This window comes from Oryx dammah, unplaced genomic scaffold (genome assembly GCF_014754425.2).
Source record: "Oryx dammah isolate SB20612 unplaced genomic scaffold, SCBI_Odam_1.1 HiC_scaffold_29, whole genome shotgun sequence".
In the NCBI taxonomy this organism is placed as follows: domain Eukaryota; kingdom Metazoa; phylum Chordata; class Mammalia; order Artiodactyla; family Bovidae; genus Oryx; species Oryx dammah.
The window spans coordinates 73,527,495-73,550,389 of record NW_024070213.1 but is presented as its reverse complement, the minus strand read 5'-3'; the positions used below and the strand labels follow the sequence as shown (position 1 = coordinate 73,550,389).

Below are 22,895 nucleotides of genomic sequence, written 5' to 3'. Positions count from 1 at the left end.
TACAAAAACTGTAATATAAAAAGCTTTCCTTTGAGGTTATTGTAAAAGAACTGACCATTAGTTTTGTCCATCTTCATCTATAGATGCACCTCTCCTGTGGACCCACAAACTTAACTGTAATGCTAAGTTTCTCTCAACACCTATACATATTTGGGTGTATGTCAGCAAATATATGCTTTGTCCTCTGAATCTTCACTACAAAGGTCATATACAAAAGTGACAACTAAAATTCAAATTGACTAAAACATTCAAGTGTTAGCATGAAAATACTCTAATCCCATACAATACCACTGGACAGCAGGACATGCTTACTTGTTCCTCGGCCACCAGCAAAGGATGTGTAGATTCTTCACCTACTGAGGGCAGGCGGGCACTTCCCACGGAAGGATGTCTGCTGGAAGGATGGGATGAAGCATCTCCGAACGACGGATATCGGGGATATCCATTGGGTAAGTTCTGAGCAGCAAACCCTGGAGCTGAGTTTGTGTTTATTGGTTTTAGAAAGGATGTAGGGGTAGGGCACAGTGAAAAAAATGAATGAGGATACAATCAGAACTAAGAGGTTTAAGGAGGTGTTTCTGGTAAGATACACAAGAAACTAGAGCAAAACAGAACCTCCCTCCACTTTTAACTTTCCACTCACATTTAAAATAATATGAAACACTTTGTGTTTTCATATTTAAAATGTTCATAATTATAGCTAAGTTTTTCAAAACTCACAATCACTATATTTATGTTAGCCAATGGTAATTTCTAACATGGTATAGATTAAATATCCATAGTCTATAGCTTATAATAGAAGAAGGGGAAATGGACACTTACTTGTAGGTGTTCGAGGTGTCCTAGGGACTTCCAATTCTGTCTGATGGTTATTCCTTTCAACCACGGGTTCCTCCACTACATTTATACTATTATTCTGCATAATCTCTTGTAACATATTAAATAATTCTTCCGCACGAGCACACTTAAAGGCAAAGATTCCTACAAATATATACCAGAAGAAAAAAACACGGTCACGACATCTAAAAAAGACAATGGAGCACCTGTCAAAGAACAAAATTATAAAGGAAGCATTCTGTGTACCAACAGCAAGAAAGGCCTTTCAAATAAATGTCTGATAAGTTGATTATATTCCCTCTTTCAAAACACAAGCCCAAAAGAAAGTTCACAGAATAATTTTCATTTGCCCATGGGTGATGGCTCAAAATAAGGAAGGCAAAAACAAGATTTGCACACTTGCTGTAGTCTGCTTTCTAACAGCAGGGGGAGTCTAACCTGTCATTACCACAGGAATCCACCATTTGATAGACGCTTGCTCTGTGGATTACAGTTGTTACCTTGTTTAATTATTGGATTACCATTCCACTCTGATACAGAAGGAATTTGATGCAAGAGGTTCCCCAACTTGTCCAAGGACTTTTAAGAAGTAAGTGGCAAAAAAATAAAACTATGTTCTGCTTAACTCCAAAGTTTTAGTTCTTTCCCCAAGTTGTAACAGTAAAAGTGAAAGTCACTCAGTCATGTCAGACTCTTTTGCAACCCCATGGATTAGCCTGTCAGGCTCCTCCATCCATGGGATTTTCCAAGCAGGAGTACTGAAGTGGGTTGCCATTTCCTTCTCCAGAGGATCTTCCCAACCCAGGGATCGAACCTGGGTCTCCCACATTGTAAGCAGACGCTTTACTGTCTAAGCCACCAGAGAAGTGTTATAACAGTAAAGACAGAAGCAATTTACTGGGACTAATTCATTTACTTATCAAATCTTAAAGTTAATATGAGCCAAAATTCTAGACATAGAAAACATGCTTAATAAATGCTTGATAAGTGAACAGTGTACTATATCTCCTTTTTAAATAATCCACTTGAGGATTTTTTTTCATTCAGCATAAAACAGTTTAATTTAAACATACATAAAATAATTGAATTACAGAATGATATTCAAATATGATGATGTTTGGAGAAAAAAAATAAAGGCTCTACCTACCTTGTCCAGTTTGACACCTTCGACCACTTTCAAAAGAAAAGAGATTTGAATCATAACCATAGCGTCGGAGGCAGAGGTAGTGCCATTTTACCGAGTCACGTTTGCGAGTGTATAAAATCAGTTCTGTGTCTGTAAGTTCCATTATGCCAGAACCTAACTCATTTCCATCATCATCCACATTAATGACCTAAAAAAAAGTTTAATTAGTGCTAACTTAATGCTTCCTCTCGACAGTCATGCACATATTTCACTAATTTCAGGAAAATGTACTATTGCTGATTGGTTCAGTTATTGTTATTTCATTCAACAACCAATGTTTTTGTATGGCATGGATTATGTAGCAGGGCAATACCTGGTTCATATCCCCAAAGAACTCACATTCCCACTGAGGAGGTAAGATACACAAAGACAAAGTCAATATCACAGAACTCTAAATGCTTAACTAATGTAACAACTGAGTACAATAGACCCTGCAAAATGCAGGAACTGTACCCAAGGGTTGTTAGAGAAGCCTTCACATATGAAGAAAAGGGACTTTAGCTGGGTTTTGGGTATAAATAACTTTGCATGCATGCATGCTCTGTCACTAAGCTGTGTCTAACTCTTTGCAGCCCCATGGATAAATAGCCCACCAGGGTCCTCTGTCCATGGGATTTCTCAGGCAAGAAGGAAATAAAAAGGGTGAGTTGGTGGGTCAGGACTTAGGGGGCACACCCTAAAGATACAGTGCTACAGCAGAGACAAGGTACATTTCAGAGAGATCAAGACAGGACTGGCACTGAGTTCTTGTCAGGGAAGGCCTTGCACTGCTGAGTTTCAGAAAATGGCCAGACACTTTAAAGAACAGATAACACTTAGGGAGAATTTACTATACTCCTGGGTTGGGCAAAGTGCTTTACTTGTATTTTGTCATTTAATTCCAATCCTAAACTGCAGGTAATACTACTGTCTCCGTTGCATACAAATGAACAAAGACTTGGTGACAGTGTAACTTGTCAAAGGTCACAAAGCTATGAAGCAAGAAGGCTGTGATTTACACCAAGATTTATGTGATCCAGAGGCTGATTTATAGCAGACTGAGGTCAGAATATGAGAGGCATTAATGGCTGTGGATGAGTAAGGAATGGAGCACTTAGTGTCTAAGTAACAGAACACCACTGAAGTTTTAGAATAATGAAAGAGGAAGATAAATCTGATGTCAACTGCAGGATGGATCACAGAGGTGACTGGAGGTAGAGTTCAGTTATGAAATTATCCAGGCATTAAACAATGACTGGGAACTAGTGACAGGATTGAAGAGGCACCTATAAAATGGCGTTTTAAAGACAATATTATCAGGTCATTTCAAAGAGGGCTGATGGGACCAAATCCAGGGGCTCTTATCACTGTGACCAAAGATTGAGTTCTGCAGAGTGTGTAACAGTCACTCAATAGTGCTGTTGTTTTCCTGATGGAGATACAAGATTTAGCCACTCATATCCATGACTGATGATATAGGAAGGTAATAAATGTAAATGTCTTCCAAGTTAGGGGAAAAAAAGGGAGAGTATTATCAGAATTGTGTGGTTCTAACTGGATATAGAAGACCAAAGGAAAAGAGGATTTCATACTGTCAGTAAAAAATGCTGTCCTTGTTGGTTAAAACAAGAAAAGGCAGAATGGACAAAAAGGAAAATAAAGAGAGTCTGAAGATACCAGTGAGGAAATAAGAAGATGTGTTAAGTGAAGTAAAAGAAGAGCATCCAGATAGGCAACAAGAGCTACAACTCATCCAGTTTTTACTGACCTTAAACTTGTTCCGATGGTTATCTGGGACAGTGTCTTTATCTGGACAGCTACAACAGCTACCCATGGCTTCTTCAGAAGACCATGTGAGCACTACATGAAAGATAATTTGCACAAGATTATTAGACATAAGATATACAAATCACAAAACAGAAAAAGACTCTAGAAATCACCTAACATTAGTCCTGTATTATTTTAATGAGGAAAATTAAGCCCAGGAAGGTAAATGGCTAGAGCTAGACTTCACACAACTAGCTGGAGAATTTCACTCAGCATCAACAAGAATAATTTTGTTAGGCAGACTTCACAGAAGCCTCAAATTTAGTTTGCAAAAGCCTGCCTATTTTAAAACTACCTAAAAGAAACCAATTTAAGGTTTCATACATAACACTATTATACTTAAGTCATTCATGGAATTAACCCTTTATGGCTTACTAGGATTTCATGTCTATCTTCATTAATAAATTTCCAAAAAGCTGACAGACTTCTGGCTTGGCAAGTATTTTGATTCATACTATACACTGTAATATTCTTTATGGATCCCTCCAGACAAAACTGGTTAATAAGACACAAAAACAAATCTGGAATAGTTCATTACGAGAGAAAGACAACTGAAACAGTAACACAGAGAATATTGGCAAAACTCTAAATGTGTCTATCTAATCCTTTCCCACAGAGGATAAGAGATAAGTGGTTATAGTTACATTAAGTGTTCAAGAACACTCCAACTGAACAAAGGAAACTTCACTTATAAACAAGGGAAAGAATCAGAATGGATGTGAAAGTATTTGAAAAAGGGGGAAGGGAAGGAAGCATAAGAAGTTACTAAACATTAAAAACACAAATCTGATTAAAGCTTGTCTAGAATTCTTCAGCAGATCTTTACTACCTTCAGGAAAAAAAAATGCAAAAGCTCAAAAAGTCCTTTACATTATGGTCCTTGTCTACAAATCCAGTCTAGCCTCTCACTCCTCTCTGCTTCAAGCCGCACCCAGTCATACCAAACAGTTTCCCTAGAGCGTCTTGTTTCCATGCTGCTCCTTCCTCAAGATTCAACTCGGAAGACAGTGCCTTCAGGAAGCCTTTTCTGACTCCAATCAACCGGGAAAGTTATATTCCTTATGTATCCCCAAGCACCCTGAGCTTCCCAGTATCACAGCCTCTTTCACACTGTTTACTTAGTAGAAATTGTGATGGACTGTTTACTTATCAATCTTCTTCCCCCCACTTTGAGCTCCTTTCCAGTCAGGACAGAATTTATTCATTCCTCCTTTCCCTGTGCCTTGCATAATAACTAGCACACAGTAGACGCTCTAAGTCTCTTGTAAGCTAAATGAACTGCACTAAAGGAAGATGAAGAATGTTGGCAGGTATAAGGATTAAACCAATTTAAAAAAAGTAAAAACGAAAAGAAGTGATATAAACCAAAAGTATATAAACCAAAAGAAGTGATAAATAAAATAGTAAAGTTAAGACTCGTATTTCGTAGTGTCCTCGCACTAGTCAGAATGGCCATCATTAAAAAGAAGGTGTAGAGAAAAGGGACTCCTACTACACTGTTGGTGGGAATATAAGTTAGAAGCCACTATGAAAAACAGTATGGAAGTTCTTAAAAAAAAAAACAAAAAACACAAAAAACAAAAAACAGAACTGCCACATGATCCAGCAATCCTACTCCTGGGCAAAAATATCTAGAGAAAACTCCAATTTGAAAAGATACATGCACCCCAATAATCATAACAGCACTATTTACAACAGCCAAGACATGGAAGCATGCTTAATGTCCATTTAATGATGAATGGATCAAGATGTGAAAAGATACATGCACCCCAATAATCATAACAGCACTATTTACAACAGCCAAGACATGGAAGCATGCTTAATGTTCATTTAATGATGAATGGATCAAGATATGGTATATACACCTTATAGTGAAAGGCGCTCAGTTGTGTCCGACTTTTTGTAACCCCAAGGACTATACAGTCCATGGAATTCTCCAGGCCAGAATACTTGAGTGGGTAGCCGTTCCCTTCTCCAGGGAATGTTCCCAACCCAGGGATCAAACCCAGGTCTCCCGAATTGTTCAATGGAATACTACTCAGCCATAAAAAAGAATGAAATCTGGCCATCTGCAGCAACATGGATGGACCTAGAGATCACTTACTTACTAAGTGAAGTAAGTCAGACAGAGAGAGGCAAGTGACACATGACATATCACTTATATGTGGAAACTAAAATGTGACGCAAATCAACTTACTTACAAAATAGAAATAGGCTCACATACATAGAAAACAAACATGGTTACCAAAGGGCAAATGGGGTGGAGGGAGGGATAAATTAGAGGAGGTTTGGAATTAGCAGATACAAATTACTATATATAATATATAAATAGATAAAACAACAAGGTCCTACTGTATAGAACAGAACTATATTCATTATCTTGTAATAACCTATAATAAGGAAAAGAACCTGAAAAAGAATATATATAAAAATAAATAATATTTATATAATACTTACATATATATAAACTGAGTCACTTTGCTGTATACGACAAACTAACACAACATTGTAAATCAACTATACTTCAATTAAAAGTTAATAAATTTATATAAATTTGTATAAAATATTATTTATGTGTGATGATATAATAAAAAATCTTGTTACATAAAGGAATAAGACTCATATTTGGTATCTTGTAACTAATATGCCAGCTAAGTATCATGGTGTAAAGATGACAGTCAATCGTGTACCTCTCAAGAGTAATGAGTCTAAAGGCAAAGACAGAGCTGTCAACAGATAATGCATTATGATAATATTAGATTATAAGAATTCTGTGGACACAGAAAGAAGCAACTAACTTTCTGGATTAGGAAGGGAAGGAAGCAGCATTGAGCTGCACTTTAAAAGATGAGCAGAAACAGTGTGCTAGGCAGAACACAGAAATAGGCACTAGATAAAAAAAGTAGGTGCAAAGATAAAAGTCGTGATCAGCGGTGCTATACTCAGGAGAAAGCGAGGGATCCAGTACAACTAGAGTGCAGGGTAGGCTCAACTACAAGCAGGAGCCAAACTACACACCCTGAACAACCACCTAGGGGTCTGGGATGCCAACTAACGAACCTGAAGCTCACCAGTCTCCAATGCTTCTGCAGTCAGATGGACATGACTCCATCATGGCACTTATCATATTCTACTGTAATGGTTAGCTGTCTTACCGGCCACTTCACTGTGATCTCCAAGAAGAGAGGAATCTTGTCTTCTGAATTTTCTAGGGCACTAAGCATACTGTTTGACGTAGCAGATAATTATTTCATAAAAGTCTAATTTTTAAAAATCAAATCACTATGTGTTTGGGACTTCCCTGGCAGTCATACTTCCACTGTAGGGGGCACAGGTTCAATCCTTAGTTAGAGAACAAAGAACCCACATGCCAGACAGCACAGCAAAAAAAAAAATTTAGTAAGTGTTTAATAAATTATGAGGAGGCCAAAAGAATATTTTTCAAAAAATTTTAAAGCAGAGAGATGACAGAAACAAAAATACAAAGTCTTCTTGAAATTGCTTATCCATACTCATCACTAACTCCTCAAGAATACAAAGAGCTAAATGATTACTACAGTGTGGCTTTTGCTTGAATAAAAAGGTCTCAAATGAATAGTTTTCAACTATTTCTCAAAAAGAGTAGAAAAACCATTCTTCCGTTTGACATCTTCAGGCAGCACCTCTGATTCTGTCAGGGATGTATGAATGGTGGTACAATCTACTTGGGGACTCTGTCTACATTGAGTGTTTCAGTTCAGTGCAAACATAATTACTGAAAAGTCTAACATGTGACACGAAATCCTTGTATGCCATTGCAAAGAGTATGAATTTCATCCTGCACATGATGGAAAGCCACTTAAGCATTTTAAGCAGAAAGTGAAGCGGTCAGAACTGCATTTTAGATACCTCCATCTGCAAGGTAAAATTTTAAGTGAGAGTTAGCTCAGAGGAAGGGAAAGCCAGTTAGAGACCACTGAAAGCTGAAATACGCCGGAGACTTACAAGTGAGCAGCAACAGTAGCAAAGATGAGAATGACGGATCTTAAAAGTATTAGGGAATCAAGTCAGCAGCACCGAGTGTCCATCTAGGAATACAGGAAGTAAGAGGCAGTTTTCAGTGCAGATAAAGGGTGCTGGTTCCATTACCTGAAATAGGAAAAATCTTTTCAGGTCTTCAAGAGGAAGTGATGGTGGTTAGTTCAGTTTTAGACATGTTAAACTGCAATTCCCAGAGAACCACCGAATGGGGACATGTAATAGAGTTAAGTACATCAGAATGGGCTTGAGGGAAGAGGTAAAATATTGGGGCACATGGTATTTGAAACTATAAAACAGAAGATCCTGCTCGAGAACAGGATAAAGAGCAGTCTGCTGAAGCTGAAATTCTGGGAAACACAAATGGGTAAATACTAGAGAAAAACAAGTGAAGGAGAAGAAAAACAATCAGAATGGTACAAACTAAGAAAAGAAAGTGTCAAAAAGGAGGGTCCTCTCCGTGATGGAGTATTAGGTAGAGGCAGAAGCCATTATGCAGTGAGCAAATGGAAGATGAGTAGTCCTCCAGAAAATAGAAAAGGCTCTTTTAAGAACACAGTGAGAAAGGAAAGCCTCAAGTGACAGGGTATGGTTGGACATGGTTTCAAAAGAAAATACATTTCTTGAGTTATTTGTTTTAAGATGACACAGGTTTATGCAGATTTGTAATCACTATGTCAGTAAAGTTTAAAGAATATAGGAAAAACCAAAGGAATCCGCCAGAAGACGGATCAAGACAAGCAGGGAGATGAGACTAGAGCCGAGTTCTGGGACCCAGACTCAGAAGTGTGCCCAGAGGAGAAGGAATGCCTTGTGCTCAGAGTAGATGTGAAAGTGAAAGTCACTCAGTCATGTCCAACTCTTGGTGACCCCACGGACTATGCAGTCCATGGAATTCCCCAGGCCAGACTACTGGAGAGGGTAGCCGTTCCCTCCTCCAGGGGATCTTCCCAATTCAGGGACTGAACCCAGGTCTCCCGCATTGCTGGCAGATTCTTTACCAGCTGAGCCATCAAGGAAGCCCTCTGAGGAGAGAGGGAAGAAAAGAAAGATGAGTGGAATATATCAGAGAAGCTGAAACAGATAATATTCATCTTACATTTCTTTTGTAAAATAGAAGGCACGTTTGCAGAATGAGGGACTTGAGGAGAAGGGTAGGATTTTTCACTGAGAAGCTACACAAGAAAAGCAGCAGGATTATTAAGCAGGCTATGCTGAGACTGAGCAGAAGCTGGAGAGTAAAATTATATTATTTTTCTAGCTGTGCTCAGCAGTCCAGAGGGTAGACAGTTCAACTGACCCGGGTCAGAGGGCAAGAGGACAAATAAATCAAAGGATATTGGCAATATAAGGGTTTGAAGTGATGGGCCAACAGGTCTGCTCAGGAAAGAAGCAAAGAAAGAAGAGGGCTGATGAGACAGGAGAAAACAGAGGGAGGCAAAAAGGAACAGGAGACCTCAGTATGGTTAAAAAATAGGCTTAGTATGAGTGAGAGTCTGAAAAAGCTGGACAGGCCATTCTGGTCAATCTTCCAACACAGAAGGAGACTTTTTTTAATGCAGAGTTTTCACCCACATCTCTGACTCCTCCCCCTGAAGCACAAACTCCCAGGCAGGGGTAAAAACAAGACACTACATCTATGACAATCACATTAATACCTGGAGACAATCTGAGTTCCCTAAGACCTATTAATATGCATGAATACTATAAACACTTGATGAGAAACTACATGATCTCATAAACCCATTCAAGTTTATAACTCCGCAAAAACACAAATAGATGTACTACACTCCCTCTAAAGGTAGCCTCTGTTTGGGAAGACCAACATTGCAACAACTGTGCCAGACATTTAAATTAGTGAACACGGTCTTCTTAAAGTCAATTATCCTTATTTTGAGGTCTGGGAGGTAACAATGTAGTTTTTAATCACTCAGCTGTGTCTGACTCTCTGCGTGCCCATGGATTGTAGCCCACTAGGCTCCTCTGCCCATGGCATTCTCCAGGGAAGAACGGGCGTGAATTACCATTCTTTTCTCCTGGGGATCTTCTTGACCCAGGGACTGAACCCAGGACTCCTGCATTGCAGGCTGATTCTTTACCATCTGAGCTACCAGAGAAGCCCAAAGTGGTATCAGGAGGCAAAATAATTGCATTCAAAATACCATTATTAAAATCTCCAGTTCAAAAAAATACAATTTGTGGACTTAATGATTTTTTAAAAAGTAAACTTCAACTTACCTAGATCTGGCCATTAATATTCTTAGCCTCTGCTGCAGCATCAGGAGTTTAATCATACTTCAAAACACCATGTTTTCTTTGTTTGCTGACTTAACCTAAAATTAACAAGAAAAAGTCAAGAAATTGTTATTTCTTTAAAGACAGTTTTTCTTATGAGACTTCTGGCAGCAATGTTAGTTCTGTTAATCTATTTAAACAAACTAAAAAGTCTAAATTTTTATTAAAATGTAGTATTTTAAAAATTAACATAATGTCTACATGGTACCAATTAACAGCCTTTTGAAAGAAAAGTAAAAATGCAGTAGCTCTAAAGTCCATTTTAGCCAATGGCAGGCTAATTCTCCATCTCCAGTCACACTTCTCTTAAACCTCACTGTCACTCCGCCTCCCAGAGCTGACTCTATAATCCACGCTCTATATCTTCCTAATCCACAAGAGCTCCCAGAATAAAATCAGAAGAGTCAGTCATCAGAAAACAGTATCAACAAGCATGCCATAGAGCCTCAGGATAATGACATAAATTATAGCAATAAATCACAATCTATAGAGTTTCAAGAGACTGCAATATAACTTTTGAAAAAATTCTGGTTAATTTATTCACTTTTTACAACACATGAAAAAAATCAAATTCAAACATGAGCACTAGCATTTACTGAATAGCTATACTATTTTAGGCATTATGTTAGGGGTTTTACAAAGCTTCATTTTAATCTGTATATTAACAAATATGACTAATACCCAAAATGAACATTGCCAAAACCATGAACCCACACACAAACAAAATTTTTCATGCTGGACTTCTAACCTATACATAAAATTAGTGGTTCAGGTAGGAGTTTGCTCACCACTTGTGAGCTGCTGCTACACCCTACATTAGGGTGGGCAGCAACCAACTGTCTTTTCCTTAGCAGTTTTTTCTCCCCTCCAGAAGTTTAACATACATCATGCTTTACCTCTAGCTTATAAAACTGTCCAGCTAATTCTGCCATAAATCGTTCCTCTTATGTGATGTTTGTCCAGCTCTGTAAGAGATTTTAGCCAATTAACTAAGAAAAAAAAAAAAAAAAACCCTCCCTTTTTACTTGACCCACTCATAAGCATCCCACAACCCCTATCCTGAAAAGAGTTTATTCATAGTGAACATGATTAAGAGATGTATTCCAATATCAAGGAAAAGTCATAAGTTCTAAAAGGAAGTTAAACATACAAAAGAACCAGTGTGCAAATCTATAAAGCTCTTGATAATATTAAAAATCCTCTGTGAGAAACTCTGGAAAATTTATATTCTCACCTTCAGATCTTTTTTATTTCTAATTTTTTAAATTGTGAGAAAATATACATAACATAAAATTTACTATCTTACCCATTTTTAAGGGTAGTTTAGTAGTGTTAAATGTATTCACTACTGTAAAACCAATCTCAAGAACTCTTGAAACTCTACACCCATTAAAAAACTCCTTTCCCCTCCACCCAAACACTAGCAACCACCATTCGACCTTGTTTTCATGAGTTTGACTAAACACATCATGTAAGACTACAGTTCAGTTCAGTCGTTCAGTCATGTCCAACTCTTCGTGAGCCCACAGAGTGTAGCACTCCAGGCTTTATCTGTCCTTCCCTATCTCCAGAGTTTGCTCAAACTCACATCCATTGACATGACATGAGACTGTACAGTATTATCTTTTTGTGCCTGCCTTATCTCACTTAGCATCATATCTTCATGGTTCATCCATGCTGTAATATGTGTCAGAGTTCCTTTCCTTTTTTTAAAAAACTTTTTATTTTGCATTGAGGTATAGCCAATTAACAATGCTATGACAGTTTCAGGTAAACTGAAAAAGGACTCAAGCTACACATATACATGCATTCTTGCTCCCCCAAACTCCCCTCCCATCCAGGCTGCCACACACCACTGAGCAGAGTACTTTGTGCTATACAGTATGTCCTTATTGGTTACCCATTTTAAATACAACAGGGTGTACAAGTCCATCCCAAACTCCTTAACTATCCCTTCCTCCCAGCAACCATAAGTTCATTCTCTAAGTCTGTGAGTCTGTTTCTGTTTTGTAACTAAGTTCATTTATATCATTTCTTTTTGGATCACATATGTCAGGTATGTCACACAATATTTCTCTTTCTCTGTCTTACTTCACTCAGTACAGCAATCTCGAGGTCCACCCATGTTGCTGCAAATGGCATCATTCCATTCTTTTTAATGACTGAGTAATACTCCATTGTGTATAGGTACCGCACCTTCATCCATTGCTCTGTCGATGGACACTTAGGTTGCTTCTATGTCCAGGCTATTGTTCATAGTGCTGCAATGAACACTGGGATGCATGTACATTTTTGAATTATTTTCTCATGGTATGTGTCTAGTAGTGGGACTGCTAGGTCACATGTAGTTCTACTTTTAGTTTTTTAAGGAACCTCCATACTGTTCTCCACAGTAGCTGCACCAATTTACATTCCTACCAACAGTGTAGGAGGGTTCCCTTCCCTCCACAACCTCTAGCATTCACTGTTTGTGGATTTTCTGATGACAGCCATTCTGGCTTGTGTGAAGTGATATCTCACTGTAGCTCTGATTTGCATTTCTTTAATAATGAGCAATACTGAACATCTTTTCACATGCCTCTTGGTCATCTGTATGTCTTCTTTGGAGAAATGTCTGTTTAGATCTTCTGCCCAGAATTCCTTTCCAAGACTGAATAATATTCCACTGAATAAAAATTTGCTAATTCATCCACTGATGGACATTTATCTACCATCTGGCTATTGTGAATAATGGTGCTATGAACATGGATGCACAAATATCTCTTCAAGATTCTGCTTTCTTTTATTTTGGATACGTACCCACAAGTGGTACTGCTGGATCATATAGTACTTCTATTTTTACTTTTTTGAGAAACTTCCATACTGCTCTCCACAGTATATCTTCTTTAGAGAAATGTCTATTCAAGTCCTTTGAACATTTTTTAAACAGGCTGTCTGTTCTTTTTGTTGACTTTCAGTGTAAGTTCTCTATATATTCAGGATATTAATCCCTTATCAAATATATGATTTGCAAATATATTCTCACATTCTTTGGGTTGCCCTTTTCACTCTGTTACATATTGTTTGAGGTTAACAAATTTACTTCTCATTAAGTCCACTTTGTCTACTTTTGCTTTGGTGCCCATGCTTTTGGTGTCATATCCAGGAAAGCATTGCTGAAACCAATGTCATGAAGCTTTTGCCCTATGTTGTCTTCTAAGAATCTCACTGTTTTATGTCTTACATTTAGGTCTTTGATTCAGTTTGACTTAATGTTTGTATATGGTGTTAGGTAAAGGTCCAAGTTCATTCTTTTGCATGTGGATATCCAATTTTCCCGAAGCATTTATTGAAGACTCGCTTCCCCACTGAATGGTCTTAGTACGCTTTTCAAAACTTATTTGACCAGACATGAAAGTGAAAGTGAAAGTGAAGTCGCTCAGTCCTGTTCGACTCTTTGCGACCCCATGGACTGTAGCCTATCAGGCTCCTCTGTCCATGGGATTTTCCAGGCAAGAGTGCTGGAGTGGATTGCCATTTCCTTCTCCAAGAGATCTTCCCAACCCAGGAATCGAACCTGGGTCTCCCGAACTGCAGGCAGACGCTTTATCGTCTGAGCCACCAGGGAAGGGTTTATTTCTGGGTTCTCTATTCTGTTCCACTGGTCTATGTCTGTATTTATGCCAGTACCACACTCTTTTTACTATGTGGCTTTGTAGTAAGTTTAGAAATCAAGAAGCATGAGTCATCCAGTTTTAAGGTTGTTTTGGCTATCCAGGATTCCAAGATTCCATATGAATTTCACGATAGGCTTTCCTATTTTGGGGGGGAAAAATCATTGGAATTTTGACAGGGATTGCACTGAATCTGTAAATCTCTTTGGATAGGACTAATGTTTTAACAATATTGTGTCTTCTAATCCATGAATATGGGATGTGTTTTTATGTCCTCTATAAGCAGTATTCTGTAGTTTTGTGTGTGTTCTATCTCCTTGGTTAATTCCTGAGTATCCTATTTCTTTTGATGCCACTGTAAAAGGAACTGTTTTTGTAATTTTCTGGATTATTCACTGCAAATGTATAGAAATGCAACTAATGTTTACATGTTGATTTTGTACCCTGAATTCATTTATTAGTTCTGAAAGTACTTTTTGTGTGGAATCTTTAGGGTTTTCCACATGTAAGATCATCTTACCTGCAAACAAAGATTGTTTTACTTCTTTTCTCTCAACTTGGATGACTTTGCTCTGGCTAGAACTTCCAATACTATGTTAAATAAAAGTCATGAGAGTGGGCATCATTGCCTACTTCCTGATCTTGAGGGAAGAAAAGCTTTTAGTCTTTTACTATTGAGAATGATGTCCGCTGTGGATTTTTCATATATAGCTTTCATTATGTTGAGGTGGTTTCCTTCTATTCCTAGTTTTTTGAATGCTTTTATATGAAAAGGTGCTGAATTTTGTCAAGTGCTTTCTTTGCATTAATTGAGATGATATTTTTTTTCCCCTTCATTCTCTTAATGTGGTGCATTATGTTGTACTATCCTTGCATTCCAAGAATAAATCCCACTTTGACATGGTATATAATCTTTTTATTATGTGACTGAATTTAGTTTCCTAGCATCGTGGACATTTCTCAATGTTTATAAGAGATACTGGCCTGTAGTTTTCCTGTAACATCTTCGTCTGGAATTGTTATCAGGGTAATGCTGGCCTCACAGAATGAATTGCAAAGTGTTCTCTCCTCTTCAATATTTTGGAAAAGTTTGAGGACAGACAGTAGTTCTTTAACTGGTAGACTTCATTGGTGAAGCCAGGGCTTTTCTACGTGAGAGACTTTTTTTTATTATTGATTCAATCTCCTTACCTCATATGTCTATTCAGATTTTCTATTTCTTTGTGATTTAGCCTTGGTAGGTTTTCTATTTCTAGGAATTTGTCCTGTTCATCTAGTTTCTTCAATTTGTCGGCATACAACTGTTCATATTACTCTCTTATAATCCTTTTTATTTCAGTAGAATTGATAGTGATGTCACCAGTTTCACTTCTGGTTTTAGTAATCTGAGTCTTTCTTCGTTTTTTCTTATAGCCCATCCAGCCAAAAACTTGTCTATTTTGTTGATGTTTTCAAAAATCAAACTTTTGGTTCACAGACTTTGTTTTTCTCTTCTCTATCTCATTTCTCTCTCCTTTAATCTTTATTATTTCCTTCCTTCTGCTAGTTTTGCTTTTAGTTTACCCTTTTTCTATTTCCTTAAGCTATAAAGCTATAGATCTTTTAATATTTTAACATAAGCATTTATAACTACCCAAACCCCCCTTAGCACTGCTTCCATTGTGTCCTGTTAAGTGTTGGCATAGTGTGTTTTCATCTTCTTTTGCCTCTAAATATTTTCTAATTCCCTTTGTGATTTCTTCGATTTGTTGTTTAAAAGTATGTTAATTCCCTCAATTTTGTGAATTTTCCAGCTTTCTTTCTGACATTGATTTCTAACTTCATCCTTTTCTAATTGAAGATGATACTTTGTATAATATTTATCTTTGAAAATCTTTTGAGACTTAATTTGTGGCCTAACATCACAGGCTACCCTGGAAAATGTTCCACGTATTCTTGCCCTACTGAACATTTTATCACTATGTAATATGTTCGTCTCTTGTAACCTTTTAAAATTTAAAGTCTAGTTTGTTTCATACTAATACAGCCACACCTGCCCTCCTTTTGGTTACTAAATGCATGTATATATTTTCCATTTTTGCAATTTTTTTGTCAATGAATCTCACGAGTCTCTTATAGACAGAGTAGAGTATCCATTCTGCCAATCTGTCTTTTAATACTGATAAGGAGAGCTTTGTTATTATTGCTGTTTAGTCAATACGTTGTGTCCAAGACTCTTTTGTGACCCTGTGGACTGTAGCCTGCCACACTCCTCTGTCCATGGGATCTCCCAGGCAAGAATACTAGGGTAACCATTTTCTTTTCCAGGGGCTCTACCCAACCCAGGGATCAAACTCGTGGCTCCTGGACTGCCAGCTGGATTCGTTACTGCTGAGCCATCAGGTATTACTTCTATCATATTACTGTTTGCTTTCTATATACTTTAAGCTTCTTTGTGTTAAGCTGTAGTAAAATGTTTAAATTCCTTTCTCAGTTCCTTTTGTGTATATTCTATAGTTATTTTCTTTGTGGTAACCATGGGGACTACATTTAATGTACTAAAGGAATAACAGTTCTACTTGAATTTACACCAGTTTAACTTCAATAACATACAGACTCTACTCCATTACAACTCGATCCCCACTCCTTTCAGTTCTGATGTCACAAAATTACATCTTTATACACCATGTGCCCCAAAATGTAAACTAATAATTAAATGCACTAATCTCTTAAATTATGTAGAAAATAATTACAAATCAAAGATAAAACAATATGAGCTTTTAGGCTAATAATTTTTTCCTTTAAATGTATTAACTTTTAAATCATGTAGAAAATAGAAAGTATAGTTATAAATCTTTGTTACATCAGAAGTAGCTTTTATAATTCCCTCTGTATTTACCTTCATTGAGATTTCTATCTCTCCTTACAACTTCAAGTTGCTGTCCAGAGTCATTTTGTTTCACCTGGCAGAACTTTCTTCTGCATTTCTTGCAAGGCAAGTCTAGAGGTAATGAACTTCCTCAGCTTTTGTTTACTTGGGAATATCCTAATTTCTCACTCACTTTTGAAGGACAGTTTTGCTAGATAACAGGATTTTTGATGGGTAGACTTTTTTTTCTTTTGGCACTCTGTGAATCTATCAGCCCACTCCCATCTGGCCTCCATAGTTTCTGATGAGCCATCTGCTACTAATCTTATTGAGAATCCCTTGTAGTATGTGACAACTGTCTTCTTCCCAATGAGCTCCTTGGATGTTTATGTTCATGTCTTTTATCAACTTTGGGAAGTTTTCAATCATTATTTCTTCAAATGTTCTCTCTGGTCCTTTCTTTTTAGGACTTCCACAGAATGTACATTGGTCTGTCTGACAGTGTCCCATTGGTCCCTCAGGCTGTTTGTTTTTTTCTAATGTTTTCCTTGGGAACCTTAAATTTTGTCTGCTGATTCTTTGTTCTGCCTGCTCAAGTCTGCCTTTGAATTTTTGTACTAAATTTTCCATTTCAGTTACTGTACTTTTCAGCTCCAGAACTTCATGATGCTGAAAATGTATTATTTCATTCTTTTTATGGCTAACAGTATTCCACTGTATATATACATATGACATCTTCTTTATCCATTCATCTGTCAATGGATATTTAGGCTGCTTACACATCTTGGTTATAGTAAACAGTGCTGCTATGAACACTGAGGTGCATGTATCTTTTTGATGTAGTTTCCTCTGGATAAATGCCCAGGAATGGGATTGCTAGATGTTTTAAGGGTGCCACTCCTTTAAATTTTCTGGATATCACTTTAGTAGGTGGGGGAGAGGCTTGCAACAATGAGGTATGTGCAACAACAGTAGATGCTCACCTTTGTCTACACCTCTGTGACTAGAAGTAAGAATCTCTGAACCAATTACAGATTGCTGATATTTGGAGAAGAGGGTACGTTTTGCCTATTCTGTCTCCAAAAGCTGTATGAAAAGCTGCACAAAGGTGGCAAAAGAGGATGGCTACAATTTTACATCTGAGCCTTTTCCTGGCAGCCTTCAATAGTTCCATAGTTCCAAAACAGTTGCATCAGATTCTCCTATCTAGGTGGGGAGACAGATTCCTGATGCTTCCTACTCTAGCTTCCCAGAATCCTCTCTAGGGCTCTTCTTGGGGATCAATATTATTTAGCTTCAGTGTTTTAAATTACTTTACTAGTGGAGAAGGAAATGGCAACCCATTCCAGTGTTCTTGCCTGGAGAATCCCAGGGACGGGGGAGCATGGTGGGCTGCCGTCTATGGGGTCACACAGAGTAGGACACGACTGAAGCGACTTAGCAGCAGTAGCAGCAGCAGCAGTGCCAAATATTGTGACTTTTTTCCTTGCTTTTTTAATGCTTTTCAGTGCAAATGTACAGCGTATCGGGAACTAAATGATTTTATGTGCCTCATTTAAAAGGATGTGCTGTGCTGTGCTGTGCGCTGTGCTAACTGGCTTCAGTCGTGTCCAACCCTTCCCGACCCTATGGACTACTGTAGCCCGCCAGGCTCCTTTGTGTTGAATTCTCCCGGCAAGAATACTGGAGTGGTTGCCACACCCTCCTCCAGGGGATCTTCCCAACTCAGGGATTGAACCCGTGTCTCTTACATCTCCTGCATTGGCGGAGGGTTCTTTACAAAGGGCGCCACCTGGGAAGCGCCCTATTAAAAAATACATTCTGAGCTCCAAACAAGTGATATAACACAGCACTCCTGGAATGAACACACTGAGTAGACAGAGGGTATCTTGCCTTTGACTCTGGAACGTGGATGCCACAGATATCTTCTCTGGTTTCTTCTGACTAGCAGAAGGCTTAGAACTGAAAGGTGATTGGGAGGTAGTAAGTAGTTTAGCTACTATACAGAGCTATAATCTTGTAACATGGATATTTTTCTACAGAATAGTTATATATGTGTTTATACACACACACACACACACACACACACACACACACGATGAACTGTGAGTTTATACTCAAGGGGAATACAATGATTTTACCAGAAAAATTATCAAAGAGCTATAAATACAGTCAACTAACATGCTTTTTAAATAAATTGGTTTTAAAGCCCCTACTTTATACCTCACCTAGAGCCAGACATCCTGGAATGTGAAGTCAAGTGGGCCTTAGAAAGCATCACTACGAACAAAGCTAGTGGAGGTGATGGAATTCCAGTTGAGCTCTTTCAAATCCTGAAAAATGATGCTGTGAAAGCGCTGCACTCAATACACCAGCAAATTTAGGAAACTCAGCAGTGGCCACAGGACTGGAAAAGGTCAGTTTTCATTCCAATCCCTAAAAAAGGCAATGCCAAAGAATGTTCAAACTACTACACACTGCACTCATCTCACACGCTAGTAAAGTAATGCTCAAAATTCTCCAAGCCAGGATTCAGCAATACATGAACTGTGAACTTCCTGATGTTCAAGGTGGTTTTAGAAAAGGCAGAGGAACCAGAGATCAAATTGCCAACATCCGCTAGATCATGGAAAAAGCAAGAGAGTTCCAGAAAAACATCTATTTCTGCTTTATTGACTATGCCAAAGCCTTTGACTGTGTGGATCACAATCAACTGTGGAAAATTCTTCACGAGATGGGAATACCAGACCACCTGAGCTGCCTCTTGAGAAATCTGTATGCAGGTCAGGAAGCAACAGTTAGAACTGGACATGGAACAACAGACTGGTTCCAAATAGGAAAAGGAGTATGTCAAGGCTGTATATTGTCACCCTGCTTATTTAACTTCTATACAGAGTACATCATGAGAAATGCTGGACTGGAAGAAGCACAAGCTGGAATCAAGATTGCTGGGAGAAATATCAATAACCTCAGATATGCAGATGACACCACCCTTATGGCAGAAAGTAAAGAGGAACTAAAAAGCCTCTTGATGAAAGTGAAAGAGGAGAGTGAAAAAGTTAGCCTAAAGCTCAACATTCAAAAATTAAGATCATGGCATCTGGTCCCATTCAGTTCAATTCAGTCGCTCAGTCATGTCCAACTCTTTGTGACCCTATCACCAACTCCCGGAGTTCACCCAAACTCTTGTCCATTGAGTCGGTGATGCCATCCAGCCATCTCATCCTCTGTCGTCCCCTTCTCCTCCTGCCCCCAATCCCTCCCAGCATCAGAGTCTTTTCCAGTGAGTCAACTCTTCGCATGAGGTGGCCAAGTATTGGAGTTTCAGCTTTAGCATCAGTCCTTCCAAAGAACATCCAGGACTGATCTCCTTTAGAATGGACTCATTACTCCATGGCAAACAGATTGGGAAACAGTGTCAGACTATTTTTGGGGGCTCCAAAATCACTGCAGATGGTAACTGCAGCCATGAAATTAAAAGACACTTACTCTTTGGAAGGAAAGTTATGATCAACCTAGATAGCATATAAAAAAGCAGAGACATTACTTTGCCAACAAAGGTCCGTCTAGTCAAGGCTATGGTTTTTCCAGTGGTCATGTATGGATGTGAGAGTTGGACTGTGAAGAAGGCTGAGCGCTGAAGAATTGATGCTTCTGAACTGTGGTGTTGGGGAAGACTCTTGAGAGTCCCTTGGACTGCAAGGAGATCCAACCAATCCATTCTGAAGGAGATCAGCCCTGGGATTTCTTTGGAAGGAATGATACTAAAGCTGAAACTCCAGTACTTTGGCCACCTTGTGCAAAGAGTTGACTCACTGGAAAAGACCCTGATGCTGGGAGGGACTGGGGGCAGCAGGAGAAGGGGACGACAGAGGATGAGATGGCTGGATGGCATCACCGACTCGATGGACATGAGTTTGGGTGAACTCTGGGAGTTGGTGATGGACAGGGAGGCCTGGCGTGCTGCCATTCATGGGGTCACAAAGAGTCGGACACGACTGAGCGACTGAACTGAACTGAACTAACTACAAAGTCCAGGTTCTAATTAATATTTGAAATAGCTTAAAATAGAGCTCAGCATATAGAAGGCATGTAGTAAATGATAGCTTCTGAAATAATTTATTATAACACAGTATTGTATGCCTTTGGCACTCAGTCAAAATTTCTATGCCTAAAATTTCTTATTCATAAGATGAGGACACCTATTTCACAAAGTTATTTTGAAAACCAAATAAATTCTGGCTATAAAGACATTAGAAAAATATACAGTGCTTAAAACACAGTCATTATTACATCATCACTACATGTAAAATCCTGTCTCATATCACAAAGGAGCCTTTTTCACTGTAGACACAAAAGTCCAGAATTTAAGCACCATCCTTGTAACAGAAGTTACAGTAATAACTAGTAAAGCTGTCTTAAATGATTTCAATATAAATTCTTGCAGAATGACAGGCAAAGAGAACACTGAACTCTATTCATTAGCATGATTATACATTTGTTGCTCAGCAAGATATATTTGCTCTTTAGGTTCACTAGCATGGAGGGTGAACTTGGCTTTTACTACAGTAGTTATGTTCAAATACAGCCATGACAGAATATCTATAGTTAGAAGCATAACAATATAACTATATTTTGGGCACAGCTAACTGTCCTATTTATTGATAATTATATTAAGACAATCAAGAGAACAGCATTCAAAAACCATATTCTTTGTGTCAGTGGTCTGGTTGACTGTTTTTAAACTACTGGGTAGGTCTTTTTTTGTTATTATTTTTATTTCTTTTAATATTTATTTACTTATTTGGCTGTGCTGGGTCTTAGTTGCAGTGTGTGGGATCTTTTACTTGTCACAGGTGGGTTCTAGTTGAACCTGGGCCCCCTGCATTTGGGAGCAGGAAGACTTTGCCACTGGACCACCAGGGAAATCCCTCTTTTTTTCTGTACTGATATACCTTAGTTTTCTGTTTATTCTTAACATTGTTAAGGATTTTTTAAAATTTACGTTAATAAAGGGAAATTTTTTAAAAAAAGTTAAGGAAGGAGATTCTCAGTACATTCTGCTAGTCACTAAACCAGAGCCATTCTGTAAAAAGTAAGGATACATGCAACACAGTTTCCTTGGTTAGCTGAAATTTTAAAATACACATATATACAGTAAAACAAAAAAGTACTCAAGTATTTTTAAGCATCTATACATGAATATGGTTGTATCTGCATAACTCTAAATTTTCTTCAGGTTTTTTATTCTACTAAGGGAAATGTTGGTGAACCATTCCCTTTTCTAACTCTCGAAAAAGTCAATTACATTACTTAAAAATCACTTCAATATCTAGTACTTTATTTTCTGGAAACTCCTATGTTTAATCTAAATTTCTTGTATTGCAACTTAAACCAGATTCCTCTCATTTCAGTCTTCTCTGTAAGAGACAAGTAAAACCAGGATTGTCAAAAAAGATGAAGTACATGCCTATACATATTTGAACAGCCAGAGATTGATTTTACTAAGGATAAATCTAAAATATTAATAAACATTTATTTCTTATTTTAGATATAGTTTTTTAATTAAGGTAACAAGAAGTTACTTAGTAAATAAAAATGATTGTAAACAGCTATCAATAAAAATGAGTTCATTTTTCCATCTATACAATAAAGCATCAAACAAGTATTTTCTGAGCACCAATTCTCTTTGCCAGGCACTGAGTTAAATGTTAAAGAAATAAAGATGATGTACACATTCCCTGATTCTAAGAAATATACTATTTAGCAAGGGAGGCAGACAAGGAAAGGAATACAGGGCAGAGTTACAGATCCATGCAACCGTGCCATGTGAACATTTAACTCAGAGCAGAAGGAAAGGCAGAAGTGATCATGAAGCCACTAAGTCAAGTCCCAGAAGAGAGACAGGAGTTTGCTAGGGCAAGGGCAATCCAAATTAAGAAGAGTGCATACTATTAGGTTAGTAAAAAGTAACTGCAGTTTTGCATTGCTGAAATTTGCCAGTTGTTATGAGAATACATTTTTAAATAAATGTGGTTATAGTACACATTATTTTAATATGCATTTCTCACTTTATATTTTGTTGTTAGTGACTTATCACATGCTATGTATTTTAGACTATGGAAATGATGTTAAACAAAAAGCAAATTTGAGAGATTTTATTTGAGTTCAAAATGGGTTGTAAAGCACTGTGGACAACTCACAACATCAACAATGCATTTGGCTCAGGAACTGCTAACAAACATGCAGTGCA

General features: G+C 37.9%; 1 protein-coding gene and 1 non-coding gene across 3 annotated transcripts in view; one reads left to right on the top strand and one right to left on the bottom strand.

Moving 5' to 3' along the window:
* The window catches only part of FRS2 (fibroblast growth factor receptor substrate 2), a 107,571-nt gene that overhangs the window by 5,930 nt on the left and 78,746 nt on the right, over positions 1 to 22,895 (bottom strand). Inside the window, exons 4-8 of one of the 2 annotated variants that reach the window (XM_040233423.1) lie at positions 10,085 to 10,179; positions 3,771 to 3,862; positions 1,985 to 2,171; positions 823 to 981; positions 313 to 476 (exon numbers count right to left, since the gene is read on the bottom strand). In XM_040233423.1, coding sequence (XP_040089357.1) covers positions 313 to 476; positions 823 to 981; positions 1,985 to 2,171; positions 3,771 to 3,836 — 576 coding nt within the window. In that variant the 5' untranslated portion in view covers positions 3,837 to 3,862; positions 10,085 to 10,179. Of the gene's footprint in view, positions 1 to 312; positions 477 to 822; positions 982 to 1,984; positions 2,172 to 3,770; positions 3,901 to 10,084; positions 10,180 to 22,895 lie in introns of those variants that run through there. The other variant, XM_040233422.1, reaches the window with a different exon arrangement.
* On the top strand, positions 3,321 to 3,448 carry LOC120858966. The gene has a single exon (XR_005719992.1). It is a non-coding gene; the product is annotated as a small nucleolar RNA SNORA25 (small nucleolar RNA).